Below are 24,270 nucleotides of genomic sequence, written 5' to 3'. Positions count from 1 at the left end.
ACGACAATGAGAAAAACTGACAAAACCCGGTTATCGTGACATAAAGGGAGTGCAATTATGTTTGACCACGACGGCCATAGGTTCCCTTGTGATCCCTGGTGTGGGGATCGCTCAACGTACACCCGCATGGTAGAGATTGAGGGTTCGGGGGACTGTAACTACCGAGAGGAGTACTCGCTCTTCGATAACTCCAGAGGCAGGATATCCTTACTAGCTCAGCATAAATAATTGAAGGGACATGCGTTAACTATTAAACTAATCTGAATTGATTTTAACAATATGCAACACATAATACTAGATCGATCGTGATTATATTGTTTAGATTGATTTAAGGGACCTAGCATGATAGTTCAATTTCCCAAGATATTATCTTTATTAGGCGTGATAGAACAATCAGATTTAATAGGTTAACAGTTTTATAAAAGGGTGATGAAAGCGATTAAATCATGCGAAGGGACACGTTAATTACGACGCACCCTTGAGAGGTGCGTCATGGTTCTCAGAAAACTAACCACTTTGGCTTTGCTATTTCTCCTTTTATTTAACGAATCTCAAGTTTCCGAGCTTAATTCTTCAGCTACAAGGGACAGGATACGTTCTGTTCGATTTTTGGATCGATTGCGACAGAACGCGGGATCAATTTCGCAGCGTGAGGCTTAGGCTTAGGGGTTGGAGTCAATACTCAGAAGATGAATTGTGTGTTCACTAGTAGAAAAAGTGTTATTAGTAACTAGCAAAAAAGGGCTTTTAGTAACTAACATCGTCCGTTGCTATAGCCGGCGTTACTAATAGTGTAAATTATTTGTAACTGGCAAATGCCAGTTACTAATACCGTGCTATTCGTAACTGGCATAAAGGTTTGCCTTACTATATGTCAACTTTTACATTAAAAATGAGCTTTTTGTAACTGGTGTTGGACTTAGCAAGTTACTATTATATTCTTATTTGTAATTGGCTTCTATAATTGCTAGTTACTACAAGCATAAGCCAGTTACTAATATAATTTATACTAGTAACTATTTCCTTTTCATGCCAGTTACTAATAATTATTATTTTATTAAAAAAAATATAATAAAATACTATACGGCAGCAGCAGTAGCTGTGCAACAGCAGCATCAGATGTACATCGGCCACTTTCCATGCCACCGGCCACAAAAAAAAACTCTACATAATATTCTACGAAAAATTTGACAGAATTTCCCTTGCAAAGTAGATCACCCAGTCAAGTTGGGGTGACGGAATTAAACCTGCAATCAGGTCTACATACTCCACCACAAGTCCTCTTTAATATAATACACCAACATTACACATACCAAAATTTCACAAGGACAACAAAACTAACTTAAGATTATCATCAAAATTTCAATAATCAGACAGGGAAATATTATCAATAAATGTTCTATTTTCTTGGACAATATAAATGAATGTAGATAGAAGTTCCTACGCCTATGAACATAAGATGCGATTATACCTCTCTAAAAATAATCATCACAATTATTGTCACTAAAAAAGTTTATTCTTTCAATAAATAAGTTGTTCTAAAAAACTTAGCCCATTGTTCTCGAACCTTGTTGATTTCTTCATCATTATACGATGCATCCCTTACCCTGTACTCCTTCACAATAAAATAAAATAAGCATTTTAATTACTTAGCATGTAGTATTTTATTTGCTCGCTTCCTTGACTTTAAAAGAAATATTGAAGTATTTACTTCAAAAAGAGATTGAGATGAGAACAACGGACCTGAGCAATAAGAAAATAAAGAGGAAAAAAGAATGTGACAGTATGACTGTATGAGTTGTGCATAATTTACTGCTAAGGTAATTCTCTGTAATCTTATGAAATTCTAGGGTAAAAGGATGCATTCCTTAAAAATTACTAAAATGAAAACAATAATTTATTAATTCAATAAGAAGAATATGGTTGAATAAAAATCAGAAAGATTCCATGTGAAGATACGCATTGAATAATCTCGTGAATTGATATCTAATTAGCTGTTAGACTCCAATGGTCTGTAGTAGCTTCCGAAACTTGTGAAGTAAGGGGCGTGCACTACATGGTCTCCTCACTAACCTTCATGCTTGGATCTTGTATACATGTTCTTAGGGTGTTTCTTTGGTTGAGAGCTTCCTTTCTTTCCAATTAATATCATTATATTTATTTAAATATCATGCAAATCATTAACTGATAAATGATGGCATTTCAACTGGTGTGTGCGTAGCAGTTGTTTAGGATCATGACGGACTTACATGGAGCAGGATATGACACTGAGATCTCTTTCTAATTTCTAAAATCGATTGTTAGATTGTCTAATTATAATTTCTTTATAATTTTTGATCTCTTTACAAATTTTGTGTAAATATTTGTGTTCTTCAGGAATATATAAACTCAAAATTTTTGACTAATAACTTGCAGATTGGGACACTGTGACTGGATGAGGAGGTAGAAGAGAAACTACTGTTAAATAACAACTGAGTGGTGAGAAAAGAGAAAAAGAAGAGCATTTTGACAATAAATGAGAGGAAGCTAGACTGCTAGACAGTTGGGTGAGAAGGTAGAAGAGTTAAAGGAACATATTTCAAAATGTCAAAGGAAAGAGAAGGGCATATATCTTCTCTCCAAAAGAAAGTGGGGTTACGGGAGCGAGTAAAATTCTAGAATGGAAGCCCTGAAATCCCAAGTAAACGACTATACACAAGAAATAGAAAAGTTATCTGTTGAGAATAATAAACTCGAAGAACAGATGGTTGGAAGAAAATTCTTACCTCTACCAACCGAGGTTTTTTTTTACTGGAATTGACAAGCTTTGTGGATCCTCCTGAAGATCGTTGCTTGGATTTTTTAGAGCTGGTCATATGTTCTTCAATACCACTGGCCCTACCGTGCAAAAATGAATCAAAAACCTCCTGAACTCTTTCTTGCACCTTCTCTTCTAGTGTTGCTTCAAATTCTAGAGTTAGGCCAGCTTTCATCTCTTCTAACTCATCTGGTGAACTACCACTATGGGTCGTCTTTTTAGCCTTCCGATATACCGGCCCAAATGCTTGCTTATAGCCTACACCAATCTCACACCCACCAAGTCCCTTGACAAATCCACGGTGGTCCTTTTTCCCAAGAGCCATGGTAAGGGCATCAACACCCCGCTCTAATGGTTTATATACCCCTTCCTCTTTATCTTTGGCCTATTTTTGCAAATTCTCCATCTGGGAACAAGTAATAAGGGTTAGAATGGTTATTAATCGTAATATAAAAATGATGTTTTATGCACCACTTACAACTAGCTTAGCAATGTGAATACTCTCTGTATCTTTGGGGTCAATAGCCCACGTTTCTGGTTGTGGCTTTTCATGCGCTAAAAGCCACTCCAGAGAGCGTTTATTGAAATCAGAATTGGTTGAGATGGTACTCTGCTCAAAAACGTCCGTTGATGATTCTGATATGGTGGGGAGTCTCTTTTCAAGTTTATTTTGCTTCCTCCATTTTTTCCGGGTCCTTTGATAACTATCTTGGCCTAAGTGATGGCGACATTTGTTTAACTTTGCATTTTCCTTTCCCTTTTCACTTTTGACCTGTTGAATAAGGAAACAAAGATAAAAATTCTAGATCATTTAGGGGGACACAAATGAGACTTTACAGATATCTTAAGTACAACGGAGGATATCTTTTTACTATATTACTTAACAAGTTTTGGATGATATAGATCACAATCTAAAGATTCTAAACACTCAAGATCAACTGCACCAGAACATGCAACAGTCAAACAAATCTTAACAAGTTCATAATGAAAGAATCCTTCCAGAATTATGGGATTCCACAAAACAAATTCAATAGTAAGTCAAACCCAAAGTTTATCCATTCACGTACTCCGCCTACCTGTAATACAGCCATAAAATTGCAAAGAAATAAAGACGCTGAGATATTTAGCAAATTTTCTTCAACGCTATAAATAAAAATATTAACACTGGTGTGTTGTACTACAAGGTCATCGCATCACCTCATAGGTAGCAAAATAAAAAATTTATACAAAGGAAAATGTTACAACATGGACACAGTATAGTGCCAAGTCTGCCAAGCAATAAATAATGCAGTTTTAAGAAGTAAAAATCTGACCCCAGATGATATCTTAAATCTGAAAGATAACTGGGTAGCAAGATGGTTTCATATATGGGGTAAGAGTGAGGCGTAAAAGTGCTCCAATTTCTTGGGAAAGGAGACACCTACAAAAGAAATTTGGAGTTCAGGTATTAGGAGGGGTGACTAGGTTATTAAAGTGCAACATCGTCTAAAACTCTAAATCAGATGCTGCTTTGGTTGTTAAACAAGGAAGCTCCAATCTTGCAAGAGGTTCTATGTGCATGTGGTCTATGTCCCCTTTTCAGGCTGAAGCTACAGCTCTACTACAGGGAGTTCGATGTGCTGCAACTTATGGGGACCATATCCACATCTTCACATATTGTGCAAACTTAATCAAAGCTCTCCATAATAACAACACTAATCCAAAGGATATTGGTAACACTCTTCAAGACTTTAGGCAAGTAGTTAATCAATGTACTTATGTCAAATGTAATAAGGTAAATAGAGATGTAGTTAGAGAAGCCCATGGACTTGTGTGGCAGCCAGGGCGTAAGGGTGTGTGGTTTTTTGTAGCAGCAAAAAAAAAAGTCTGCCAAGTGCCAACACAATTTCATGGTCTTTAAAACACAATAGATGCAAGACTCCCGGTAAAATTAAACCTTGTTAATATCCTCCTATGACAATAGTCTTATCTCAAACTCACTGAAGCAGGAAATAACAATAGGTAGAAAAAACACATAACAAGCATCGCCTTCAAAAGGGTACTGAGACTGAATTCCAACCAAAACACAGCAAATCAATTTTGAGCAAAAGCATATAATTTCATGCTGTATAAATCTATCATGGAACATGAAAAAGTCCAGAACAGTCTTTGCAAATTCGGCTCTAACATCAAGCAATAAGCAAAGGAAACTTGTTAAACCCGATTTCAAGAATTTATCAACATCAAGCAATATCCTTCCTGATACCAAAAACCGAACCTAACCGAAAATAGAAAGACCTCTATAACTATAAATACACAGTAGGGATATAAAATTAACAATTAAATTTCACAATTTTAATTTAACAAGAAATAAAAAACTTACGACTTTGTGTAAAAACAACCGAAATTGGGGCAATCAATAGAGTTAGGGTTTAACAAAAGGAAGAGATATTGTACCTGTGTAAGTAATAATATGTCGTTCACGCCTTTAAGGTACAAGAATTCCGATGGTGTTGATGGAGGTGAAGAGGTGTAGCGACGCCGGAGCATAGGAGAAACAGGGAATGAGAAAAGAAGTAGAGGCGGAAGAGCACAGACGCAGTATAGAAAAAACGCGAGGGAAGTTATGTTTTTTGCAAAGTATTCCTGACTTTCGTGGATTTAGTGGGCAGGTGCTGATCTAGGTAATTATATTAATTAATAAAGAATTTATTTATAGCAGTTACTATTAATAAGTTCTAGTCGAATTCGGATTAGTATTTATGTAATTAGTAACTGGTTTTTATTTATACTTCGTACTAGTTACCATTAAAAAGTCTTAGTCCAATTTAGATAAGTATTTATAACTGGCATAATAAATGTTAGTTACTCGTAAACAATTTAGTAACTGGCTATTTGGAAGCCCATTACTACTAATTTGGTTGATGGGTTTTTGGACTAGTATTTACAATGACAGGTTTGGGTGCCAGTTACGAATTGCGTTTTTGTAACTGAACTTATCTCAGTCAGTTACTAATGGGGGGTTACTAATAGCACTTTTTCTACTAGTGGTTGTTCTTTCACGTCGAATTTGGGGTTGTATTTATAGGGAAGAGTTCGTGGAAAGATAGAATTTTAGAGCACTAATCCAAGAAGAATTAGGAGAGAACACGTACCCAGGTAATTTCAGCGCCCAGGGCTGGGCGTTAAAGATTTCGGCGCCCAGCTCTGGGCGTTGAAAATGGGATCCAGGCAATTTCAGCGCCCAAGGCTGGGCGTTGAAAATGATGTTTGGGCCGAATTCTTTGTCAAATTTGGACTCTTAGAATCCGGAGTGTTTGAGACTTATCCGAGTCTTTTAGTGTGTATTAACTTTATGACGGAATGCGTCTGGGCCCGTTACAAACTCTAGGTTCGTTAGGATTTTAATCAATACGTAACTCTTATTTTCGAATTATACTAGGAATATGATTCCTCTTGCAAATTCTATCTGTAATCCCCCGTAATTTTATTATATTCTATTTATATATTTTAACGTATATTTAATATATTTAAATGTAATTTACGAAATTTAGAAATGAATATGTAATTAAAATATAATTATGTTATTACATTTTGAATATTTTAAATGATTTATGAAATCAAATTGATTTTGACTTTTACGTTAAAACGAATTAGGATTTTGGAATCACGTTCTATTGGAACTAGAAAGCAAATCCTAAATTCTTAATTCTACTCCTAGCCCACTTGAAAAGCCCAACCATTAAAACCCAAAAGAACTCAAACCCTCACCCAAAACAAATTCACGTAAAAAGAAAAATCAAGCCTCCTCTCCCTCCTTCAACTCCACGTACAGCATCCTCCCTGCAGTTTTCTCTCCTCCCTTCGTCCGCCGCTTCTGCCCAGCCACCGGACAACCATCACCGCCGGTAACTCTCTTTCTCTCCCCCTCGTGTTTCTTTCTCTCTTTCGTCGTCTTTCTCTCCTCACTCACTAACTCTCTGTTTTTCTTGCGAAGCACCACCAGTGCACGCAACAACCAGCCCTGTCGCCTGTTCCTAGCCGCCACCTACTCGCGCCGCCGGTCTATCGCATTATATTTCCCGGTAACCGCTTCTCTTGTCCTTCCTTCGTTCGTTCTTTTTCTCTGTATTTCTTGCTCTCCTCAATTGTGTTCCTGCTGTTGCACAGCCATCGCACGACCCAGCCACGTCGACGACAACCATCAACCCAGCCGCTGCCGCGCCGCCGTCCCCGGACCGCCGGCCGCCCACTCTTCCTCTTCTTTTGGTTAATTCCTTTTAAACCCTAAGCTAATTTAATTATTTAATTACGTTTTATTAATTCAATTTATATTTTTCTTGAGTTAAGTTTATGATTTTATGATTTAATTACGAATTTAAGACTTACTTGTTTGCATAATTAAATTATCAAATTTCAGATTACATAATTCGATTGAAACAAGAATTTGAATTATTTAAGGCATGAATTTTAATGTTTTAATGGTTTTAAATCATGGTAGAATGAGTATGAATTATTGAAACTATTATTTTTATGTTCTAAGCATGATAAGTTGGTTTTGGGAAGTTTGTAAACGAATTTATATTGCTGAAAATTTAAGTATGATATTTGCAAAGAGTTTTCAACGAATTTCAATCTTTAATTCAATAATTGTTATGCTAGGAAATCAAATATTCAAGTTTTGTTATTGGAGAAAAGTTCTAAATATGTTTAGGATGTAGTTAGAATGTGTTAGTATAGTTGTGAATGATTAGAAGTTGATTGGGGATATTTGTTGGTTGTTTTAGGCGGAGAATTCTCTTTAGGCGACTTTTGAAAGTGTTAAGGTGGCCTATCAGTTTGTTTACACAAGGTACGTACATACTTGTGTGCTTGGAATGTGTGCTAATTGTTGAAACTATGTTGAATCTTGTTGTTGAACTTGGTTATGTTGATATTATTGTTGAACTTGGTGATGTTGATATTATGGACGAACTGGGTTATATTGAATGTGCATGTTTAATACTGTTGGACAAACTTATTGAACTTATTTTGCACTATAAGAACTGTAACATGTTAGTATGGATGTTTGATACAAACATGTTGGTTGGGAACACTAGATTATTCTATATGATTGGGTTGGATCAATTGGTTGTTGTTCCCTTTCTATCTTTTCACTACTTTATAAGGGCGGAGGACCTTGTTTAGTAAGTTGAAACTTTATGCCCATATACAGGGTTGCTCATGGTTAAAGGAAAGGTTGGTTAAGTTGGAATGAGTCTTGATTGATGCTTTTATGATCACTTACTTAATTCCAAGATAAAAACAGTTGTGAACAAATGTGAATTGTCTGTCTTATGTAATGGTTGAGTCATAACGGAGTCTCAATTTGTAAATCATGTAAAGTGAAACTGAATAGCAATAGCTTTAGACTGTGCACGTCTGAAGTGACGGACAAACAGGAGTTGGGGGTTCATGGTGGTAGCCCATGGCCTTTTCTGGGACCGGATTGATCACCGTGTCCTATTTTTATTTAAACGTTCCTCGATATCGCAGGTCACTGAGGTTACGGAGTCGCGCCCGTACCTCGTCTTCCTTAGTGAAGACTTCTGGATGGTCAACTCGGTCCATTGTCTATTTCAACTAAAATGATATTATGGTTATTAAGTCTAGCTTAGTCTAGTCAAGTATAATCGTCAAATTATTATGTTTTGTCTGTCCTTACTTATATTTATTAGTATCATGTTAGGGTTGTGGGTTTGATAGTATCATGCTAGGATTGTTGTTGTTTTAGTATGTAGTACTCAGCTTTGCTGATTACGTGCTTTGTTTGTGTGTGTTGATCATGGCTATGCCTTATTGATCATGTGATGACCCATCTTTGGTGAGCAGTCTCTAAGGATCAATAAGCGTTGCCCATCTACAGGTTTGAAGATGATGCATCATTGGGATCGGGATTAGAGAGCTTGTAGTTCTATTCGTTTAATTAAGTGATTTAATTTGTTAACTTGGTTTTGAAATTTGTCGTACTATTCGTATTTCCTTAATTCAGTTAATTGGTTTGGACCTAATATGTAATAGATTATTTATGAACCTAAAAGTTAGTTTCATGTTTTCCGCTGCAAAATTCTGAATAAGCCGTAACGTTTTCACACGGGCGATAATACTTTGATAATTCCCTACAGTTATATTTAAAAAGAGGTTATTTTAGAAAATGGGAATTGTTGAGGTGTTACAAAGTGGTATTTTTGAGCTAAAGGTTTTACTGACATTTCGTGTCTACCTTTTATATCTTAGGCGCCTAACCAACTAATTAGTTACGTAAAAGTAATTTCGCACTAGTGAATAAATTTAAAGTTATTAGCTAGAAATGTTTGAATTTATTTTAATATTGACTCTTGAATCGTGCTTTGAAATACGTTTTTGGTTATGCGAATTAATGTATTTCGATTCTTTTGAAATTCAAATTAATATTTCAAAAAAAAAAAAAAAAAAAAAAAATTATACTGCTGCTGCTGCTACAGTACCGTAAAAAAAAAAAAAAAAAAAAAAAAATTTAATTATTTATCCTTTTATAATTATTCTTTTAATCCATCCAATTCTTATAAATCATTCTTGTTTTATTCTTTTATGCTTCAATGTTTGATATACTATGATTATTTTGAAAGTTGGGTAGTATAGGAAAGGGCATATAGAATAGAATCATTGTGTCTGCATTATGTTTACATGATTGTAATTTCTCTACCTGCTAACTGTCGTGTCTTTCCTATGCTTTGCGATTGATATACATTCTTACTCATTGTGTATTGTGGGATCATACGGTAAGTGAGAGTACTAATTACTAACATAGAAACTATGTTTAATTGTTATAGATCTCTAATCATGTCTGGCATGGAAGGAAATAGAATAGGGAGCAACTCTAACCCTATTATTCTAAGCGATGATGAAAATGAAATGGATTACGAGTCTGACATTAACAGTTACACCAGCCATGAACTTGTTCTGCGTCGAGTTTTAAGAGCAGGAGAACCTGATAGTGATGATGAAGCCCTTCGTGAATTTGATCGTGCTAGAGGGCAAACTAGGGTCGATATTTATCAAGCTGTTTTGAGACCTGAAAGCGATTCGGAGCCTGAGTTTGAGCATGAATTTGGGTTTGAGTTCGAACAAGAATTTGAGTTTGAGTTCGAACATGAATTAGAGGTTGAACCTGAGTTTGAGTTTGAGCCCGAACATGAACCTGAACCTGAGCCTGAGCCAGAGGAAGCTAATCATCAACTTCAAGGTCTACGAAGATCCTCTAGGCCAAGAAAAGAAGCTTATTATTTTGATATGGATGACGATGATGAACTTAAATATGAGCTATTCACCCTAGAATGTTATAGCGAGTCAAAGGACAAGTCTGATGATGTTTCCCTTTAGCTTTGCTTACATATTTAGTTGTGTGTGAGAAAAATGTTGGACAATCCGCCCAACCATAGTTTATGTTTATATCGTAGAACCTTTTTACTTTATTTTGAAAACAGGTGTGTGTTAATATTTAGGATTGTTATTGACATTCTTCTGAGGAATAAAAGTTAGATTATTGACTATCTAAAGGATCAGAGTATTACGGGCACGCAAGGGGAATGTTTTCTTCTTTTATTCTAACTTATTATTCGCGATGATTGAAGTTATTCCTTGTCTCTCAGTTGAATGTTTTGCATGATTGTTCATTTCGTGTGCATTTTGAATGTTAATGTGATATTGCATTGCTAGAGGATAATGTAAGTAAAGTTTTGAACCTGAATTAGAGCATATAAATTTCAGGTCGCGCTCTAGGATGGCCAATAATAGTGACCTAGCTGCTGCTATTCGCCTCTTGGTGGAAAAACTAACCCAGGAAAGAACTGAGCGTCCCGATTCTGCAGGGGACATGTTTGAAAGGCTTGCGAAAGTTAAACCACCATACTTTAAGGGGCAGGCAGACCCCACCTTCCTTGAAAACTGGATCAGGGAATTTGAGAAACTATTTGGGGCGGTAAACTGTCCTGAGCATATGAAAGTAGGCCAAGCTGTCCTCTACTTGAAAGATGAGGCCGACCTTTGGTGGAGGGAAAATGGGACTAGACTAAGCGCTGCTGAGGGATTCAATTGGGATTCTTTTATTGTTGCTTTGAGGGGGAAGTTTTATCCTCCTTTTATGAGGAAGCAGAAAGCCCAGGAATTTATCAACCTTAGGATGGGGAATATGACCATTGCTGAATACTACAGTAAGTTTATAGCTTTGTCGAGGTTTGCACCTGAGGTGGTAGCTACTGAGGAACTAAAGGCTCAGAGGTTTGAGCAAGGGTTAACCGATGAGATCCAACTGGGATTAGGCGGGGAAACCTTTACGTCCTTAGACATTGTTTATGGGAGAGCTGCTCATATCTACGGCCTTCAGACCAGGAGAGACAAAAAGAATATTGTTGTTGGGGATAAAAGGAAAGAGTTTAATGCTGGGGGAAGTCAGGGGAACTTCAAAAGGAATAGAAATGGAAATGGGAATGGTAATGGTAGTGGTAATGGTAATGGTAATGTTAATTTCCAGGGAAGAAACAACCAGGGAAATAACTATAACAACAGAAACCAAACTGTCAGAGTGTACCACTGCAAGAGGTGCAACAACAACCACCCTGGGAAGGATTGTAAGGGGGAATTGGTAATTTGCAACTATTGTCATAAGAAGGGACATAGGGAGTTTGAATGCTTCACAAAACAGAAGAGAGAGCAAAATAGTGTTGGGAGTAGTAACCCAGGGAAACCAGGGTTTAACCATTCGGGGAACCAAAGTTCGAAGCCTACTGGGGCACCAAACAACCAGGGAAACCAAAACAAACCTGCCAATGGAAGCAACAATAACAACAAGACTCCCGGAAAGCTGTTCGTAATGAGTAGAAATGAAGCTGAACGTTCTGCAGACGTAGTTTCGGGTACTTTCTCTATCAACTCCTTACCTGTTAAAACATTGTTTGATTCAGGGGCAACATATTCTTTTATTTCGACCTCTATTGTTAAAAATTTGAAGTTAGTAGATTTTGAGGCAATTGATTTACCTGTTAGTATGCCTAATGGTGCAACAATAAGGTGTGCGAAACTATTTAAGAACCTGCCTTTGAAGATAAAAGATTGCACTTTTCCATCTAATTTGATAGAATTTAGTTTGGGGGACCTAGATGTGATTCTGGGGATGGATTGGCTAAGCTTATACAAGGCCAGGATAGATTGCGAGATTCAGAAAGTAAGCCTAAAGAACCCTACTGGGAAATCAATATCATATAGACGTTTTGGGAAGTCTAGGAACTTTGGGGTGATCTCCGCATTACAAGTGAGGAAACTGGTCAATAAAGGGTGTGAACTATTTTTCTGTAGTGTCCAAGATGTGAGTAAGAAAGTTGGGGTAGAGATAGAGGATGTCCCAGTCGTAAGAGAATTTGTAGATGTATTTCCGGATGAGATCCCGGGTATGCCACCGGCTAGAACCCTTGAATTTACCATAGAGTTAAATCCCGGAACTGCACCTATATCCAAAGCACCTTATAGGATGGCACCCCCAGAAATGAGTGAGTTAAAGACACAATTGCAGGATTTGTTCGACAAGGGGTACATTAGGCCTAGTGCATCACCGTGGGGAGCTCCAGTATTGTTTGTCAAAAAGAAAGATGGGAGTATGCGGCTATGTATTGATTATAGGGAGTTGAACAACGTAACAATCAAAAACAAATATCCTTTGCCTAGGATAGATGACCTGTTTGACCAGTTGAACGGGGCAAGTGTATTCTCAAAGATTGATTTGCGTTCGGGATATCACCAATTGAGGGTAGCTGAAAAAGACATTCCTAAGACTGCATTTAGGACTCGTTATGGTCATTATGAGTTTACAGTAATGCCTTTTGGGTTAACCAATGCACCCGCCATCTTTATGGATCTGATGAATAGGATTTTCCATGAGTTCCTAGATAAGTTTGTGGTGGTATTCATTGATGATATTCTGATCTATTCGAGGAATGAAAAGGAACATGACGAACATTTGAGGGTTATCTTGGAGACGCTTAGGAAGAACCAGTTGTATGCAAAGTTCTCTAAGTGCGAGTTCCGTCTGGAAAAGGTAGCATTTTTGGGGCATTATGTGTCAAAGGAAGGAGTCTCTGTGGATCCTGCCAAGATTCAAGCTGTGAGTGAGTGGCCTACCCCGAAGAATGTGTCTGATATTCGGAGTTTCTTAGGTCTAGCTGGGTATTATAGGAGATTTGTGAGAGATTTCTCAAAAATAGCAAGACCCATGACCAACTTGATGAAGAAAGAATCAAAATTTGAGTGGAGCGAAAAATGTGAGGAAGCCTTCCAAATCCTCAAAGAACGTTTAACCTCAGCACCTGTTTTAACCTTGCCTGATGGGAATGAAGGGTTTGAGGTATATAGTGATGCGTCGAAGAATGGGTTGGGGTGTGTATTACAGCAAAATGGGAAGGTGATTGCGTATGCGTCGCGTCAATTAAAACCATATGAGGCTAATTACCCTACCCACGATCTAGAGCTAGCTGCGATTGTTTTCGCTTTGAAAATTTGGAGACATTACCTCTATGGGGCAACATGTAAGATCTTCACAGACCACAAAAGCCTAAAATACATTTTCACCCAGAAAGATCTCAACATGAGACAAAGAAGATGGTTAGAGTTGATCAAGGACTATGATCTGAACATCCAGTACCATGAGGGGAAAGCAAACGTAGTTGCCGATGCATTGAGTAGGAAATCTAGCCATAGTATGAATGTCTTGATAGTGCCTGAAGAGTTGTGTCGAGACATGCAGAGACTTAGCCTGGAAATAGTAAACCCTGGGGAAACCAAAGCAAAACTGAGTGCATTATCATTGGGGTTGTCTATATTCGAGGAGAATAGAGAAAGTCAAGCTGGGGATGAGTGCCTAGAGAGAATCAAAGAAAAGATGGGTCAAGGGAAAGAAGTGGATTTCAAGATTCATGAAGATGGTAGTTTGAGGTTCAAAGGGAGATGGTGCGTACCACAAAAGTGTGAAGAACTCAAGAGACGTCTTATGGACGAGGGGCATAATACTCCATATTCTGTGCACCCTGGGGGTGACAAGTTGTACAAAGACCTGAAACAAATCTATTGGTGGCCTAATATGAAACGGGAAGTTGCCGAGTTTGTGTCTAGATGCCTAACCTGTCAGAAAGTCAAAATAGACCACAAAAGACCCATGGGGAAAGTTCAACCTTTAGAAGTGCCTGGATGGAAGTGGGATTCCATTTCTATGGATTTTGTTACTGCCTTGCCTAGATCAAAGAACGGAAATGATACCATTTGGGTGATTGTGGATCGTCTAACAAAATCAGCCGTGTTTATTCCGATTAAAGAGACTTGGAAAAAGAAACAGCTTGCAAGGACATACATTAAGCATGTGGTGAGGTTGCATGGGGTCCCAACCGATATTATCTCAGACCGTGACTCAAGATTCCTCTCGAAATTTTGGCAAAAAGTCCAGTTGAACCTTGGGACAACTTTGAAAATGAGCACTGCTTTCCATCCTGCAACCGATGGTCAGACTGAGAGAACTAACCAGACTATGGAAGATATGTTGAGGGCTTGTGCAATTGACTTTAAGGGTAGTTGGGAAGACCATCTAGACTTGATCGAATTTTCATACAACAATAGCTACCACGCAAGCATTAAGATGGCACCTTTTGAGGCACTATATGGGAGAAAATGTAGAAGTCCCACCTGCTGGAATGATTTCAGTGAAAATTTAGTCTTGGGAACGGAATTCATTGAAGAGACTGTCAAGAATGTGAAAATAATTCAGGCTAGAATTCAAGCTGCCCAGGATAGGCAAAAGAGTTATGCTGATTTGAAAAGAAGAGATGATGAATTTGCAGTAGGTGATAAAGTGTTCCTGAAAGTATCACCAACCAAGGGTGTGATGAGATTTGGGAAGAAGGGCAAGCTAAGTGCCAAGTATGTAGGCCCATATGAGATTCTGCAACGAATAGGGAAAGTAGCATACAAGTTAGCCTTGCCAATGGAGTTCGAAAAGATGCACGACGTGTTTCACATTTCCCAACTAAAGCGCTATATCCATGACGAGCGTCATATCTTAGAGCCTGAGAGAATCCAGATTGATAGTAGCCTCACATACGAAGAAAGGCCTGTGAAAATCCTTGATAGAAAAGTGCGTAGTACACGCAATAAGGACATCAGCATAGTGAAAGTGCTTTGGTCGAACCACGAGTACGAAGAGGCCACGTGGGAAGCCGAAGCTGAAATGAAGATCAAGTATCCGGAGTTATTTTCTGAGGTGAGTTACGAGGGCGTAACTCGTTTTCTTTAAGGGGGGTAGAATGCGATAGAAATTCGCGCTTTTTACCTATTTTTATGATATTTTATGCATTTCATGCTTATTTTAGCAACCTTTACATGTTGATGCAAGTAAATAGATTCTCCGCATAAGAAAATTGTGTTCTTGGGTATTGCAAGTAACTCTTAGTTGGCAAAAGAGTGCACAAGAGTGGCACAAAGTACTTCTACAATTAGAATAAGTTGAAAAGTTTGGAAAAATATGTGAATTTTCGTGCCAAGTTTCGGGACGAAACTTCTTTTAAGAGGGGTAGATTGTAATCCCCCGTAATTTTATTATATTCTATTTATATATTTTAACGTATATTTAATATATTTAAATGTAATTTACGAATTTTAGAAATGAATATGTAATTAAAATATAATTATGTTATTACATTTTGAATATTTTAAATGATTTATGAAATCAAATTGATTTTGACTTTTACGTTAAAACGAATTAGGATTTTGGAATCACGTTCTATTGGAACTAGAAAGCAAATCCTAAATTCTTAATTCTACTCCTAGCCCACTTGAAAAGCCCAACCATTAAAACCCAAAAGAACTCAAACCCTCACCCAAAACAAATTCACGTAAAAAGAAAAATCAAGCCTCCTCTCCCTCCTTCAACTCCACGTACAGCATCCTCCCTGCAGTTTTCTCTCCTCCCTTCGTCCGCCGCTTCTGCCCAGCCACCGGACAACCATCACCGCCGGTAACTCTCTTTCTCTCCCCCTCGTGTTTCTTTCTCTCTTTCGTCGTCTTTCTCTCCTCACTCACTAACTCTATGTTTTTCTTGCGAAGCACCACCAGTGCACGCAACAACCAGCCCTGTCGCCTGTTCCTAGCCGCCACCTACTCGCGCCGCCGGTCTATCGCATTATATTTCCCGGTAACCGCTTCTCTTGTCCTTCCTTCGTTCGTTCTTTTTCTCTGTATTTCTTGCTCTCCTCAATTGTGTTCCTGCTGTTGCACAGCCATCGCACGACCCAGCCACGTCGACGACAACCATCAACCCAGCCGCTGCCGCGCCGCCGTCCCCGGACCGCCGGCCGCCCACTCTTCCTCTTCTTTTGGTTAATTCCTTTTAAACCCTAAGCTAATTTAATTATTTAATTACGTTTTATTAATTCAATTTATATTTTTCTTGAGTTAAGTTTATGATTTTATGATTTAATTACGAATTTAAGACTTACTTGTTTGCATAATTAAATTATCAAATTTCAGATTACATAATTCGATTGAAACAAGAATTTGAATTATTTAAGGCATGAATTTTAATGTTTTAATGGTTTTAAATCATGGTAGAATGAGTATGAATTATTGAAACTATTATTTTTATGTTCTAAGCATGATAAGTTGGTTTTGGGAAGTTTGTAAACGAATTTATATTGCTGAAAATTTAAGTATGATATTTGCAAAGAGTTTTCAACGAATTTCAATCTTTAATTCAATAATTGTTATGCTAGGAAATCAAATATTCAAGTTTTGTTATTGGAGAAAAGTTCTAAATATGTTTAGGATGTAGTTAGAATGTGTTAGTATAGTTGTGAATGATTAGAAGTTGATTGGGGATATTTGTTGGTTGTTTTAGGCGGAGAATTCTCTTTAGGCGACTTTTGAAAGTGTTAAGGTGGCCTATCAGTTTGTTTACACAAGGTACGTACATACTTGTGTGCTTGGAATGTGTGCTAATTGTTGAAACTATGTTGAATCTTGTTGTTGAACTTGGTTATGTTGATATTATTGTTGAACTTGGTGATGTTGATATTATGGACGAACTGGGTTATATTGAATGTGCATGTTTAATACTGTTGGACAAACTTATTGAACTTATTTTGCACTATAAGAACTGTAACATGTTAGTATGGATGTTTGATACAAACATGTTGGTTGGGAACACTAGATTATTCTATATGATTGGGTTGGATCAATTGGTTGTTGTTCCCTTTCTATCTTTTCACTACTTTATAAGGGCGGAGGACCTTGTTTAGTAAGTTGAAACTTTATGCCCATATACAGGGTTGCTCATGGTTAAAGGAAAGGTTGGTTAAGTTGGAATGAGTCTTGATTGATGCTTTTATGATCACTTACTTAATTCCAAGATAAAAACAGTTGTGAACAAATGTGAATTGTCTGTCTTATGTAATGGTTGAGTCATAACGGAGTCTCAATTTGTAAATCATGTAAAGTGAAACTGAATAGCAATAGCTTTAGACTGTGCACGTCTGAAGTGACGGACAAACAGGAGTTGGGGTTCATGGTGGTAGCCCATGGCCTTTTCTGGGACCGGATTGATCACCGTGTCCTATTTTTATTTAAATGTTCCTCGATATCGCAGGTCACTGAGGTTACGGAGTCGCGCCCGTACCTCGTCTTCCTTAGTGAAGACTTCTGGATGGTAACCTCGGTCCATTGTCTATTTCAACTAAAATGATATTATGGTTATTAAGTCTAGCTTAGTCTAGTCAAGTATAATCGTCAAATTATTATGTTTTGTCTGTCCTTACTTATATTTATTAGTATCATGTTAGGGTTGTGGGTTTGATAGTATCATGCTAGGATTGTTGTTGTTTTAGTATGTAGTACTCAGCTTTGCTGATTACGTGCTTTGTTTGTGTGTGTTGATCATGGCTATGCCTTATTGATCATGTGATGACCCATCTTTGGTGAGCAGTCTCTAAGGATCAATAAGCGTTGCCCATCTACAGGTTTGAAGATGATGCATCATTGGGATCGGGATTAGAGAGCTTGTAGTTCTATTCGTTTAATTAAGTGATTTAATTTGTTAACTTGGTTTTGAAATTTGTCGTACTATTCGTATTTCCTTAATTCAGTTAATTGGTTTGGACCTAATATGTAATAGATTATTTATGAACCTAAAAGTTAGTTTCATGTTTTCCGCTGCAAAATTCTGAATAAGCCGTAACGTTTTCACACGGGCGATAATACTTTGATAATTCCCTACAGTTATATTTAAAAAGAGGTTATTTTAGAAAATGGGAATTGTTGGGGTGTTACACTATCTCTTTTAGGATTTATGTTGGAGTGCAACACCTAATTCTGACAGGTTTCTATCTTTTATGTCTTGCCACTTTTAGCAACTACCCATTACGGCAGTTACTATTTTTAGCAGGTTTCTATAAATAGCAGGTTCGGGTGAAATGAAAAGGGTGATCGAGATTCGTTATTTTATAGGAGATGCGTTGCCAAGTGGAGATTTATGTTCTCATCATCGAACCTTCCCTTTCGGGAATGGGGACAAAAGTAGGTGTCTACACCTAGAATCATACTTCAACTTGCGGCGCTCTTGAGTTGTGAGATCTTCGGGGATCGCCCCACAAGCCAAGTAATTCACTATGTCAACAAACCAAGGGAGTTGGGAACTCCCAACCATGTACAAGGTATCATCTCTCAAAGCATCCTCAATTGGAACATCATCCGGAGCCTCACTCCCAAGTTCTAGCCTAGATAGGTGGCCGGCCACCACATTCTCGGCTCCTTTCTTATCTCTAATCTCGATGTCGAATTCTTGAAGGAGTAGCACCCAACGAATGAGTCTCGGTTTGGCCTCCTTTTTCGCCATAAGATAGCGAATAGCCGCATGATCAGTGTACAAAATTGTCTTTGACCCTACCAAATAGGTCCTAAACTTTTCAAATGCATGCACAGTGGTGTAGTTGGCTTGAGCTTGATTAAGAGTCTTTGACATATAATATATCACATGGAGCTTTTTGTCCTTTCGTTGACCAAGGACTCCCCCCAACCGAGAAATCACTTGCGTCGCACATCAACTCGGAAGGTAGAGACCAATCCGGAGCTTGAACTATAGGAGTAGAAATAAGGGCACTCTTGATTGTGTTGAAGGCCTTGAGACATGCGGAATCAAAGTGAGAGTCACACTCCTTTTGGAGGAGGTTAGTGAGAGGTCGAGCAATCAAGGAAAAGTCCTTAATGAATCGCCTATAGAATCCGACATGCCCAAGAAAGGACCGGATCCCCTTAACATTCACCGGGGGAGGCAACTTCTCTATGACTTCGATTTTCGCTCTATCTACCTCAATCCCATGGTGAGAGACCTTGTGCCCTAGAACAATTCATTCCTCCACCATGAAGTGGCATTTTTCCCAATTGAGCACCAAGTTGACTTTCTCACACCTCGCAAGGCACTTCCCAAGATTGATGAGGCATTCATCATAGGCCGGTGGATCCTCCCACCATAAAGTCATCCATGAACACCTCCATTTCTTCTTCGAGCATATCACCAAAAATAATCATCATACACCTTTGGAACGTCCCGGGGGCATTGCAAAGCCCGAATGGCATCCTCCTATAGGCAAAAGTCCCATAAGGGCAAATAAATGTAGTTTTCTCTTGGTCTTCCGGGTTTTTGGGGATTTGAAAGAACCCGGAATAACCATCAAGAAAGCTAAAATACTTGTGTTTGGTTAGACGTTCAAGCATTTGATCAATAAATGGTAGAGGAAAGTGGTCTTTCTTAGTGGAAAGATTGAGTTGGAGATAGTCAATACACATGCGCCACCCGATTACCGTCCGGGTGGAAATGAGCTCTCCATGTGAATTCTTGACTACCGTCATCCCACCCTTTTTTGGAACCACATGGACCGGGGATACCCATCGACTATTTGAAATAGGATAGATAATCCCGGCCGCCAAAAGCTTCATGATTTCCTTCTTAACCACCTCTCCCATAGGTGGATTAAGTTTTCTTTGCCTCTCACGATGTGGGACGGCATTGTCCTCAAGCTCGATATGATGCATGCAAAGGGTTGGGCTAACACCTTTCAAATCACCAATGGTGTAGCCCAAAGCCCTTTGATGACGTTTCAAAACATGAGTGGGCTTGAGCACTTGCTCGTCATCTAAAGAGGAATTGATAATCACGGGATAAGAAGAATTTGGACCGAGAAATACGTACCTTAAGCTCGAAGGTAGAGGTTTTAGCTCTACCTTGGGAGCTTCCTTACCGATTCGGGCTTCATCCAAAGCTTCTTTCCCATCAAACACAAGCATGCATTGCTCCGGTTGAGCGCAAGGTGAAGGGGCATCCAAGAGCTCCTTGTAGTTAGCCTCTTCAATCCCTAAATCACCTAAGCCTTGTCTATTCAAAAGAACAAGCTCAAGTGGATCGTTAGTGGTGAGCAAGTGCTCATGCATTTCATTCACTATGGGATCAAAAGAGTCCACCAAGAAACATTTCTCATTAGTGGAACTAGGATAATGCATGGCCTTATTCAAGTCAAAAAACAAACTATCCTTCCCAACTTTCAAAGTAATGTTCCCTTGCTTGACATCAATAATGGCCCCCGCCGTGGCCAAGAATGGGCGGCCTAGAATAATAGGGACATACACGTCCTCATCTATTTCTAGGACTACAAAATCGACGGGGATCACAAATCCACCAACTCTCAAGGGAATATCCTCAACCTTGCCAATAGGGTACTTGACCGAACGGTCGGCAAGTTGCAATGTAATGTTGGTTGGGGCAAGATCACCAACTTCAAGCTTGGCGAACCCCGAATAAGGCATTAGAATAACGTTAGAACCCAAATCACACAAGGCATTGCTTATTTCAAGCTCCTTAATAGGACAAGGGATAGAAAAACTACCCGGGTATTTGAGTTTGGGTGGCATTTGGTTAAGAATGATAGTACTACAATTCTCAGTGAGGTTCACCGTCTCCTTTACGTCGCAATCCCGCTTCCCACTCAAGATTCCTTGAGAAACCGTGAGTAGGTACGCATTTGTTTCAACGTATCCGTAAAGGGAAGAGTGATATACAATTTTTGAAGAACATCAAGGAATTTTGAGAATTGCACATCTAACTTGTGCCTTATGAATCTTTGGGGATAGGGAAGTTTAGGAGTGGGGAGAGGTAGGAGAGTTGCCTCCTTTGGTATAGGAGTTTCACCTTCATCATTGATGGGAGGCTCCTCTTCTACCACATCATTGTCACTAGACTCAATGACTCCCTCTTGATCCTTCCCATTGGGCTTAGAAACCTTATTAGCTCTAAGAACATCATCTAAAATCCTCCCACTCCTTGTCACTATGGCATTCATTTGCTTTGGAGCATGACTTTGGGGTGGGAGACTAGCATACGCATGATGTTCCCTAATGGTATTAGCAAGTTGAGCTAATTGTTTTTCAATCATCTTGAATTGAGTGTTGGATTGTTTGAATCCATCCTCAAACTCAACATTCTTCTTGACTTGCGCCCCCACAAACGACTCCATGAGAGCCTCAAGATTAGACTCGAGAGGCGGGAGTAGTGGAGGTACATTGCCATAACCACAAAGGTTTGATTGATATTGGTTGCCAAAGGTCCTCGGTCCATTGAATCCGCGAGGTGTAAATTGAGACACACCATATGGACCTCCCAATTTCAAAGGATAACCCCCACTAGAGGCACTCCTAAATTTCCCATAAGAGTAGTTATAGCCCCCTCCACCTTGATGGTTGGGATTATAACTACCTTGATTGTATTGGATTTGATTGCCAAAACCTTGAGGTTGACCATAGGGCGCTTGCCACCTCGGTTTTTGCTATCATACCCACTTCCTTGGCCATAGCCTTGGTGGGATCCATACATAGGGGGCCCTCTAGGTTGCCTAGAATTTTTTTTATTGTTGGGGTTATCATTCCCAGACCTCTCATTCAAGGCATGAGCATATTCCACATCAAAATCACCTTCATACGAAGGGCCATAATCCACAAAAGACACATTATGAACCAAGGGACATGCATTGGGGAAGTGACCATAATCTTGGCAATTATCACAAAAAGAAGTGCCCTGATGCATAGTGTCATAGGAACTAACCTTGCTTTTCCCCTTAGTGAGAAGAGTGGCCGAAGGTGATGGAATTGTAGATGGTGATGGTGGTTGGCTTGTTGCTCTTCCCGCAAATGGAGATGGTGGTTGGCTTGGCGAGCTTCCAAGTTTCTCCAACCTCGAGCTAAGCTTCTCAATGATCCTAGCTTGCTCCATAGCATACACCGATCCTTTACCATCATCATTCCTTCCCTTGCCATCATAGTACCTTGCACCAACGTGCCAAGCTTGATAATTTGGACCACGTCCTCAATTATCTCTTCAATTTGATCTTGGGTCTTGTTCATGATGAGACCTCCCGCGCCCCCATCAAGGCTTGTCTTTGAACTTGGGCTCAACCCCAAGTAGAAGGTTTGAAGCAACAACCATTTAGGGATCCCATGATGAGGGCATTCCCTTTGGTACTCCTTAAAACGATCCCAAGCTTCAAAAAGTGACTCGTCTCGCCTTTGCTCAAAGGATTGAATCTTGTGGCGATATTCCGCCGTCTTTCCATGCGAGTAAAACTTACTCAAGAAGGCACTAGTCACCTCGTTCCAAGTGCGAAGTGAGTTGGGCTTGACCTCCTTGTAAAGCCAATCACTTGCTCGCCCAAGTAGAGAGAAACGAAACAATGTCAACCTCACGTAATCCGATGTGACACCATTGTGCTTGATTGTGTCACAATAGTTCTCGAATTGTTTGAGGTGCTCGTGAGGTGATTCATTGATTTTCCCACAAAAGGGGTGGCTTTGGACCAAATTGATCAAGGCGGGCTTGATCTCAAAGTTGTTGGCACTTGTGGGGGCTTGAGTACTGCATATAGCTTCAAATGCCCCCGGTATTCCCAAGTTCTTAACCGGGAGCGCCATATTCTCAAAAGCTTGCTCACTCTCTTGTTGTTCCTCACCAACACTCAACGATTCGAATCTGTTGTGGCTTGATGAGCTAGACCGAACACGCCTAAGCCTCCTTAGTGTCCTCTCCAATTCGAGGTCAAGAGGATGGAGGGTCCTTTGATGAGCACGCCCCCTAACAAGCATACAAACTCAAGAAAACCGTGAGCAATGCCAAGGAAAAGAAAGCTAAGCTAAATTGCAATGTTTTTTTGTATTTTCTAATGATGAACTAGTCTCAACTAACTCAACAACAACGACCGTTCCCTGGCAACGGCGCCATTTTGATAGGGTGTTTTTCCGTCGTTGATAGATCAACACCTCACCAAACAAAATTTATAGAACTGCTAGACTAACCAACTATATGAAATATAGTGGAAAGTATAGGGATCGTCCCAAAGAAACGGTGGTTATCGAGTTTAGAGTCAAGCTAGTTCGAACAAGAATTTGGTTTGAATTATCGCTAAAAAACTAAACTAACAAATATGTGAATTTGAATCAAGAAAGGGAAACGTTAGGGAGTTGGGGATAGGCTAGGGAAATCGGGGGAAATGAACTACTATCTAAATAATCATGAATGATGCAATGACATAGCACATAGGGGAATGAAACCAAATGACGTGCTCGCCACCTCTCGGATGGAGCACGCGAAGCAACCTAGCCTATAGAAGAGCTTTCGCCTAATCCTAAGCTAGATAGGCTTGCACATAATAGGAACAATCATTCACTTGCACAAATTAGGCTCACAATGTCTTGCCAAACCTAAATCATACATTCCAATCAAGTCCAATCAATTAGCATTTGCAACTACTACTTAATTGGTCATGGAAAATCCTATCACTAAATCAATTTAATTACATCAATCATTCATCAATTTAATCATCAATTCCCCTAATTAAGCCCCTAGATTCTCCCCTTTCCCTAACCTAATTCTACTCACTAATCATTCTACAAATCAAGAAATCCATTAATACTAGGCTAGCAAGCATGAAATTGAAGGAATAAGAGGAGAGAATCAAGAATTCAATTGCAAACTAAAATCAACAACTAGAGAATTGAGAATTAGTGGAATTAAAATCAAAGCAAAAGAAATTCAAGAAGTTGAAGAACAATCAAAGAACTATGACAAAATAACATGAACAAAATACTAAGAACTTGAATTAAATTGCAAGGAAAAGAGAAGAGTTGAAGAAATTACAGATTTGAAGCTTTAAATCAATGAGTTTATCTCTCTAGAACACTAGCTTGAAGAGCAAACCTTCTACAACTTCCTAAATTTTATTTCTGAAATTAACTATCTAATAAAAATAATGAAAATTCTATTTATACTAACCCCTAAAAATGAGAAGTTTAAACTCGAAAAGGGAATCCCGCGCAGCCGTGCGAACGGGCATACCCAGATGCGATCGCAT

The 24,270-nt window shown here is 38.9% G+C and overlaps 1 protein-coding gene, 2 long non-coding RNA genes and 1 other non-coding gene across 4 annotated transcripts; 3 read left to right on the top strand and 1 right to left on the bottom strand.

The window, feature by feature from the left end:
• Window positions 1-1,318: 1,318 nt before the first annotated feature.
• Window positions 1,319-5,443, bottom strand: LOC110788512 (uncharacterized). The gene is made up of 4 exons (XM_021993152.2): window positions 5,234-5,443; window positions 3,276-3,569; window positions 2,766-3,203; window positions 1,319-1,615 (listed from the first exon to the last, which is right to left on the bottom strand). Exons 3-4 carry the CDS (start codon window positions 3,120-3,122, stop codon window positions 1,514-1,516), a joined length of 459 nt encoding a protein of 152 aa, XP_021848844.1. The 5' UTR covers window positions 3,123-3,203; window positions 3,276-3,569; window positions 5,234-5,443; the 3' UTR covers window positions 1,319-1,513.
• Window positions 5,444-6,951: 1,508 nt separating this feature from the next.
• LOC130459570 (uncharacterized) lies at window positions 6,952-9,998 on the top strand. Its single transcript, XR_008919069.1, has 3 exons — window positions 6,952-7,045; window positions 7,564-7,628; window positions 8,648-9,998. It is a non-coding gene; the product is annotated as an uncharacterized lncRNA (long non-coding RNA).
• A 6,129-nt stretch (window positions 9,999-16,127) lies between these two features.
• Window positions 16,128-18,110, top strand: LOC130459851 (uncharacterized). Its single transcript, XR_008919538.1, has 3 exons — window positions 16,128-16,206; window positions 16,725-16,789; window positions 17,808-18,110. It is a non-coding gene; the product is annotated as an uncharacterized lncRNA (long non-coding RNA).
• Window positions 18,111-22,358: 4,248 nt separating this feature from the next.
• LOC130460324 (small nucleolar RNA R71) lies at window positions 22,359-22,461 on the top strand. Its single transcript, XR_008920227.1, has one exon. It is a non-coding gene; the product is annotated as a small nucleolar RNA R71 (small nucleolar RNA).
• Window positions 22,462-24,270: the final 1,809 nt, after the last annotated feature.

The sequence above is a fragment of the Spinacia oleracea genome, chromosome 4 (assembly GCF_020520425.1).
Source record: "Spinacia oleracea cultivar Varoflay chromosome 4, BTI_SOV_V1, whole genome shotgun sequence".
In the NCBI taxonomy this organism is placed as follows: domain Eukaryota; kingdom Viridiplantae; phylum Streptophyta; class Magnoliopsida; order Caryophyllales; family Amaranthaceae; genus Spinacia; species Spinacia oleracea.
The sequence above is the reverse complement of the archived record's forward strand: the minus strand, read 5'-3'. Positions and strand labels throughout refer to the sequence as shown.